We start from the raw sequence: 8,740 nt of genomic DNA, 5'->3' as shown, positions 1-8,740 counted from the left end.
TTATATTTTTTATCTTATAAAATGTTAAAATATATGTTTTTATAAATTTGATTTTTTTAAAGATTTTATTCATTTCTTTAACAAAGAGAGAGAGACAGTGAGAGAGGGAACACAAGCAGGGGCAGAGGGAGAGGGAAAAGGTTTCCTGCCGAGCAGGGAGCCCAATGCGGGACTCAATCTCAGGACCCCAGGATCACAACCTGAGCCAAAGGCAGACACTTAACAACTGAGCCACCCAGGCGGCCCCTATAAATTTGATTTCTAAGAAAGAATTTCTAAGCAAGAGAAAATAAGGTAGAAGAGGAAAGAAGAAATTTTTTTTTAATATTTATTTTTTATAGAGAAAGTGTGTGTGCAAGTGGGGGGAGGGGCAAAGGGAGAGAGAGAATCTCAAGCAGAGCGCCATACTTGATGTGGGGCTTGATTTCATGACCTGAGCTGAAACCAACCAAGAGTTGGATGCCTAACCGACTGAGCCTTCTAGGCGCCAATCCCCCCCTTCTAAGGACGTACTGATTTCAGAGAGAGAAAAGAAATTTGTTTTTCTAGCTCTAGCTTACCATCACTGGTTCCAAACTATTGCAGACTGAAGCCATCCAGGAAGCTTCTTGCATGTTCCAGTCTTTCTGCTCCATCAATAACATCCAATTGTGATCACCCTGAGCCACCACACAACTGCTCACAATCTGGGATTTTGCTGCTCCCAACAACAAGGCTGTTAGCTGGGGCTCAGGAGACTTAACAGTAATGGTTGAGAAGCAATTCATAATCATGGTCTTTCTGGGTAAAACCAAGTCCGTGTCACGCCTTTTCCACCTCACAGCTAAAGACGCCACAATAGGGTACTTCTGCCCCCTCGGCAACTCCCGGTCTCTCCAACAGCACCTACTTGTGGAGCCTTCCTTCTATGAAGGGTTCTGGAGCAGCTGTCCCATTTAACTTTAATTACAATAAATGCTATTTTAAACTACATCAACCTCTCCAATGTATTTGCAGAGAATACGAATTCCCCTACTTTGGAGAAAAACACTTTCTTTAAAAGTACACTTCCTTTCCAGTCTGGGCAATTAGCTAAAAGACAGAAGGACCAGAGAAGGGATTTCTTAGAGGAAAGGAAACTGTGTAATGGAGGGAAAAAATCACAAAATAGACCCAGCAGCTTGAGAAAATAATTAGCAGAATAAAGCAATATTCTGATTTCTGTAAGACATCATATAAAAAAGACAGGTTCAGTGGAAATTACATTTATTTCTGGGTATACCACATTAAAACATACACCGTTTTTGTTCAGAGTATCATAATCAATGCAAAAATAAAATTCTCTTCTCCCCCATAAAAAAGTTAAGTACAATACTGTAGGCTACATACATGATATTTTAGTCGGGTCTTCAGTATTAGTTTCTCAAGACAAACAAACCAAAATCTAGTTATACATATCAAGTCAATCTTACAAAATATATACAAAAGAATATCGTAGTGTAAAAAAACAAAGTTACCAAAATATAACTTATGTAATTTACTTTACACAAAAGGTATCTAGTTAACTTTTTCAAGAGCTTCACCCATTAGTCGAATAGCAACACTCTTGCCTTCGTCTGTTTGGATAACAAGCAAAGCTTCAAATTTGCCCACTGCCTTTGGTCTGAACTGCACAGGCATGTTGATGTAATGCTGGGCTCTGTAAAGAGAAAGGAAAGGTCACTGGCCTGAAGCTCCAGCAGCACGTGCATCCCCTGCCACATTCATAAACACGAAGCATAGCAGAGCGCACAGTCGGTTTTCGTGAAAAAACTTAGTATTGTTATGTTCCATTTAAATTGGGTTCTCATTTCTTTGATGCTATTACTAAGAAACTGGCCGGGGAGAGGATAATCTAAAATCAGATTTAAATAGTATTGCATATATATTCCTGGCTACCCAATAGAAGAAGGGAGAGGAGAGGTCTGTCCTATTGTGTATGGAACTCTGGGTTCTGTCTGCAGAGGCGGGTGAGAGGACACCTGACAGGATCCTGCCCGACTTCCTCCAGCAGCATACTCAACCGGAAGGATAGTACACCAACCTGTCCCATGCCCACCAGTAACAGGGCAGGGCTGTACAGGTTCTGCTCCAGGACTGTTAGGAACTTTTTTTTTTTTTTAAAGATTTTATTTATTTATTTGACAGAGATCACAAGCAGGCAGAGAAGCAGGCAGAGAGAGAGAGAGGGAAGCAGGCTCCCTGCTGAGCAGAGAGCCCGATGCGGGACTGGATCCCAGGACCCTGAGATCATGACCTGAGCCGAAGGCGGAGGCTTTAACCCACTGAGCTACCCAGGCACCCCAGGACTGTTAGGAACTTTTATAAAAAGTTTTCTTGAAAATTTCAGATTACATTTGACCCTTGAACACCACAGGATTGAACTGAGCAGTCCACTTACCTGAGCATTTTTTTTCCTCAAAAAAGTGTAGTACCATAAATGTATTTTCTCTGATTATCTTGACCACATTTTCTTTTCTCTGCCTTATTGTAAGAATATAGCACATAACATACATATGAAAATATATTAACTCTTATTGGGAAGGCTTCTGGCCAGCAGTAGACCATTACAAGTTAAGTTTTGGGGGAGTCAAAAGTAATACAGAGATTTCCCACTGCATGGAGGTCGACGCCCCTAACCTCGCATTGTTCAAGGGTCAACTATATATATAAAGGCAGGTAAAGAGCACCCTGTGTTTAAGACTATTACGTTGGGGGCCTGGGTGGCTCAGTTGGTTGAGCATCTGCCTTTTGATTTTGGCTCGGGTCATGATCTCAGGGTCATGAGATCAAGCCCTGTGTCAGGCTCCATACTTGGCAGGGGGTCTGCTTGAGATTCTGACCCTCTCCATCTCCCTTTGCCCCTTCTCCCGCTCACACATACCTTCTCTCTGAGAAATACGTCTCTTTAAAAAAAGTATTATGTTGGGAAGTTTTTGTTCATAAAACTAGGTCCCAAGAAATTCAAAAATAAACCTTTATTCCCATGATGAATGAGACCACAAATATTTTATCACAGCCTATGTGATGTCACTTTTAGTCTTAATTGTCTTAAGTGAAAATTAGTAGCTTTTGACTTTCCTCAGAGGGAAGGTACTTCATCCCTAAGTCTCATCTATGAACTACATGTTTTAAAGTTCAGCAATCAGAACTGATTTATGCTTTTGTTTCCAGTATATTTCCTGGTAAAACTCAGTACAGTGTTAGCTTTTGGGTGTACAACTGTAGTGGGCTAGAAATTTAGAAAACAGTTTTAGTATTTCAAAGCCCTTTCCCTGGATATTTAAAGGCAGAATTTTAAAAATGTATGCACACACACACAGATTTTAAAAGTCTGGGTTATTTTCCCCAAATGCATTATAGTCTAATTTCCTGTATCAAAGCTAATGTGCCTTTTTAATTTTTATTTTTTTTAAAAGATTTTATTTATTTGACAGAGAGAGAAAGAGAGAGAACACAAGTAGGCAGAGAGGCAGGCAGAGAGGGAGGGTGAAGCAGGCTCCCTGCTGAGCAGAGAGCCCAACGCGGGGCTCGATCCCAGGACCCCTGGATCATGACCTGAGCTGAAGGCAGAGGCTTTAACCCACTGAGCCACCCAGGCGGCCCTAATGTGCCTTTTTAAAAATGGTACCTAGTCCCTAGCACTGACAAACTACTATTTTATCTTTCATGTTTGCATTTCAGTACCCAGAACAATGTACAATTTGCCAACTTAAGAGGCGTAAGTTATAACAGAAATTATAAGTAACTTATAAATTACTAAAATAAAGTATCCTGAAATAAATCTGACAGACCCATCATTAACAAATTTTAATATGGGGCATAGAACTGTTCTATATTCAGCTGAAAATGTGTTTTTAGATTTACAGATACTCTGAATAAACTAGAATGTAATTTAGAAAGAACTGTGAATTTAATAAGCTCTAGATGTTTTAAACACAGTACCTTGTACTATTATCTCTTTAACCTCTCTCTCTTACACACACACACACACACACACACACACACTTAAGAGGGAAAAGGCAGAGTAAAGTATGCTGTAGCCAGAGGAAAGGTCTCGTTCAAAATCCCTCACTAGCTGAGGACTAATGTTAGAGCAAAGACGCAGCCAAGAGGGAAGCAGGAGCTGTGGTAGAGCACTCTAAACCACGTCCTTAACTACACACCCCCGTCTACAGAACATACGAAGTATATAAACCAGGTTTCTTCCTTTTTTTTTAATTGTAAAGGAATACTCTGTGTAGGGAAAAAGGAGCCCGTTAGCACAGTCAAGATACCATCATTACCAAAGAAAGTGAAAAGGAGACAAACTCCTTGGCTCCTGCGTGTTGGTAAGAAGTAACGATGGCTCAATGACAGCGCTGTCCCTGGCTGTGACCTCCCCCTGGGATGACCCAGCAGGGTCTGGCAGCCCAGCAGCAGGAGCGGCCAGGATGCAGGGTGCATGCAGATGTGGGCACAGGAGATGGGAAATGCATTCCAATAATGTCTCAGCAGATTAGAGTCGAATAAAACAATAGGTGAGCAGAAAGAATGCTTTTCAGGGCTGAGTGGGAACGTAAACGAATTCTTTTTACAGAGCTAGGACAGAAATGATCACCTGGAACCCCAAAAACAAACTTTACAAAAAATTGACAATCAGGGTTTCCTTCCCCTATTACCTTCTTTATAATCTACTGCTTTAAGGGGGCTATATCCCCAACATACATCCATGCTCCCCACCTCTGAACTAGGCAAAACCCCTGTGGCCTCCAAAGGAAGCTCTCCTACTTCTGTGGCAGTCGGTTTATATCCCAAAGGCCTCGGGCCACTTCCACAGTTCAGTGCGAGAACTTAACCCGAGCAGCCCTGCCAGGCCTCACGACTGCCCCGGGGAAGGTGCCTATCTGGAGTGAGGCACGGATCACCTCAAGTTCTCTACAGATGACTAAAGTCACAGTATTACTCTGGAAGGCTGGAGTTCATGGTGTCGTAGAGCAGAGAGTGATCAATGAACAAAAACATCACTAATGCAAAGCTGGGAACTGCTTCTCAGATTCTCAGAACAGATTCCGTTCCACCTGCCAAGGCAAGCTAACCCTTGCTCTGAACCAGCATTTGTATTTCATGAGCCCCTGTGCAAAGTCAAAGTGGGATAAACACAAAAGCACTAACCATTACAGTAAGAACAGGCAGCACTATTTCAGTTTTGTGGTAAAAATTTTCAAGTGAGATACTGTAGCGGAGTTTTGCTTCCTCTCCAAAGCTGAAAGAAGTCATTCTCAAGTACAAAGAAACCAGCTTTTCTGCTGAACTTTATGTAAAATTTCAGCCTACGGAGGGGTCTTGAGAGAAGTTTTCTGTGACCTGGGGTTTACTTCACTTGGTCTACTTACTCATGTGTTTAGCAGTGCCCACCTACGGTAACACACAGTCTAACATCACCAGTCCTCAATCAGTCGGGCAAAGCCTCATTAACTGGAGGCCCACAGGCTGCTGGGAGTCAAGGACTCAAGACTGCAGAAACTAGAAAATGTGCAGCTACTGGTTTTTTAAAACTTAGGGCCTTTCTCTTCCACGTGGCTGTTGAAGGGATTAAAGGAAAAGCATGGACACAAAAATGTTGCGTTCCATTAAAATCCATAGGGTTGGTCCTGACGGACCTCACCAGGGATGCTGGCTGAAAGGAAGGCATTGTCAGTAACGCCCAAGATGCTACCACTTCCTGAGTGCCCCCGAGGGCTAGACGCTAACACCAGCACATCGCTTATGTCCTCCTCCTAATGAACCCAGGCTGCCAGGAGCACAGTCGTCTCTCACAAATCAGGAAACCGAGGCTTAGAGAGATGAAGCCTATGATAACTTTCTAGATACATTCACTATTTGATTTGCACAGCTTGTACCCTTAGGTCAGGCGCTGGGAGGCAAAGGAAGTGCTGGACCCTCAAGTACACAAATAGCAGGTTTTACAGTCCGGAGGCTGGGAGGGGAGGTAGAAGAGGTGAAGAGAGAAAAGAGAGAGAGGAGAGGGAACGGGCCTCCCCCACAGCATCTTTTCGGTATCTAGAGATACAGGTAACCTTCCAGAGTATGGCTCTGCTAGTCTTAGAGCCTCAGAGGCAGTCCTAGAATATTCACAGGCTGGTCCAAGTTTTCATGGAACATAACATGTTTTTGGAATCACCTAATACTAAAATAAAAGAGTTTATAATTAATTAAATGGCTTAAAGATTCAAAGATGGAGATAAAATTATTCTTCAGTGTTAAGTCTGATAGAACACTATTGTTAAAATTCTACATAACAGTGACAATCCAGTTTGAGATTTCAATCTAAATGTAGATTCTACGGGGTGGGGGGGCGGGAATAAATGTAGATCATATGGAAAACGAAAAGTAGCAAGAGTGGCAAGAGAAAAAGGACCTGGTTTAAGAAGTACAGGATATTTCAGGGCGGCCGGGTGCTCAGTTGGTTAAGCGTCTGCCTTCAGTTCAGGTCATGATCCCTGGGTCCTGGGATGGAGTCCCGCATCGGGCTTCTTTCTCTGTGGGGAACCTGCTTCTCCCTGTCTCTCTGCCCCTCCCCCTGGCTTGTGCACTCTCTCTCTCAAATAAATAAATAAAATCTTTAAAAAAAGGTGGGGGATGAAGTACAGGGTATTTGAAGAATGACAACCGGAAAAATATCACAATAAAAGTTTTCCTAATTAAGCTGGGACAGTTTTGTCCCAATTATTGAAAATTCAACTCCCTGATCCTTAGCATAGTAAAAATAACATTTAAAGAAGAAATTATTCTAAATCACAAGATAATTAATATTCTATGTATTTACATGATGGGCAAAATACCGGGTAACAGGAATCACATGCTAAATCCAAAACATCCCACAAAGTTTGGGTTGCTACATAGTAAAAGCACACTTGTGGGCAGTCATAAAATGCTTTCCTGGCAGGTTCCTCAGCATTTATTAAAATTTATGACAAGGAATGCTCTGTGGTGCTGGTGATGGAGATGACGGGCTATAATGGGAGGGGGGAGAGCTCATAAGGCCCAACTCTCAGGAGAAATCCTGAAGTCCTGAAAATGAAGTCCTGTACTCGGATGAGAACATTTTGATTTATAATAAACTCACCTCAAAGAATATTTTGAATGTTTGACGTAGAAAGGCTCTCTGGGACTTAAAAACTTGAGCTGGAATTTAATATGAAACACTTTATTAAATTATGCAGGTTAGATATTTGAGCACACGTAAACATACCATGCATTTCTTTAATTAAAGGTATTTAGTAAATTTAAGTATAGCCACAAAATTAGGTAAGACAATAAATGCTCATGAAAACACATTTAAAATAATTTTAATATGAATTTACTCTAGTTCTGACTAGAGTAAATGTTATCCAGAAATATGGTGGTGTGATGGTACAGAAGAAAAAGAAAATAAGAGAAAAAATTTTAAAATGAAAATATGAAAACAAATGCCAAATATTTTCAATTTTCAGATAAAGGGTCATGAATTTCTCATGAGTTAGTTTTCAAATACAGCATAAAGCATTTAAAAAATTAATTATTAAAACTTAGGTATAATTTATAAAACAAGCTTCTAAATTATCAGGAAAACATTTATTAAATAGTTGAATACACCCACAGTACTATTTCCAACTTACAGAGTGCATAATGAAAGAATTATTTCGCAAGTTGACTTTCAACGTCCTTGACTCCCCAACCCTAGTAGGCAGAAACTGATACACATCTTCTGGGGCATAAACTCCACGGTGCGTCAAGTCAAGTTGTCTGCTTTGGAAACAGGTTTAAAGTCAACTATTTAAAATCCAGAGTAATTTAAACAATTTATATGTATTCGACAAGGAAGTGTTTTGTGTTCCGATTTGTATTTTCTCTCACAGCTCAGCAGGAAATTAGTTCTGTAATGGCAACTTCACTAATCCCTATTAAGACAGAATGCCCAGCACAGTTCTCTGATAAGGTGCAGGGTGGGCTGCTGTGCGGGACAGGACACAGATGACAGCACCACCTCTGCCCCTTTCTCCCTGAGGACTGGGTCTCCGGTCACCTCATGGCCCATGTGCATGCAGGTGCTCCTGTCACCTTAGTTCACTTCACCCAGAGCACTCTGAGCGCAGTCCGCTGGACGATCTTCATTTTTCCGGACAGACTACCCTGACAGTGGAACACAAGCTCTGGCCTCTCAGCAGCATTTGACGGTAGCGATGCATACACCAGGCTCAGTCTGTGCTGGCTCATCCCCACGCCCTCACTGCCACTGCTGCTGTCTCCTGTGGCTTGGCCCCGGACACCTCTAACTGCTCTCGCTGCAGTCTCCCTAGAAATCCCAACTCGGTAAACCAGCAAGCCCACCCCCGTGTGACTCCCAGATCTGTATCTCAGTTCACAATGAGCTGCTGGGCAACATGCCTGTCACCACACAGTGATCTGATGCCACAAATCCGGACTAAACCTGGGATCCTTCTTCTCAGACCTGACCCTCCACTATGTATTTCTGTCTGGGAGCCAAGTCTGATCCCCTTTCTCTCTCAAGCCCCCTTACTGAACCCATTCACTGAATCCTTCAAATTTCCTTCCTATATACCTCCCAAATCTGTCCATTTCTCATCATCTTCCTGGACACTGCTTTAGTCCTGGACTACTTAAATAGCCTCCGACTTGTTTTACCATATATACTCTTACCTCCTTAATCAGACTGTACCACAGCCAGAGGATTTTTCTA

At 42.0% G+C, this 8,740-nt stretch overlaps 1 protein-coding gene across 1 annotated transcript in view; it reads right to left on the bottom strand.

Annotated features, from left to right (window-relative positions):
* Positions 1 to 1,230: 1,230 nt before the first annotated feature.
* Positions 1,231 to 8,740, bottom strand: part of CEP192 (centrosomal protein 192) — a 128,484-nt gene continuing 120,974 nt past the window's right edge. The window contains exons 44-46 of the mRNA XM_080822025.1: positions 7,659 to 7,788; positions 7,127 to 7,185; positions 1,231 to 1,678 (exon numbers count right to left, since the gene is read on the bottom strand). Of these exons, the coding sequence (XP_080678151.1) occupies positions 1,537 to 1,678; positions 7,127 to 7,185; positions 7,659 to 7,788 (331 nt within the window). The 3' untranslated portion in view covers positions 1,231 to 1,536. The remainder of the gene's footprint in view (positions 1,679 to 7,126; positions 7,186 to 7,658; positions 7,789 to 8,740) is intronic.

Source organism: Martes martes (assembly GCF_963455335.1).
Source record: "Martes martes genome assembly, chromosome: 13".
Taxonomy (NCBI): domain Eukaryota; kingdom Metazoa; phylum Chordata; class Mammalia; order Carnivora; family Mustelidae; genus Martes; species Martes martes.
This window is presented reverse-complemented; position numbering and strand designations above follow the sequence as displayed.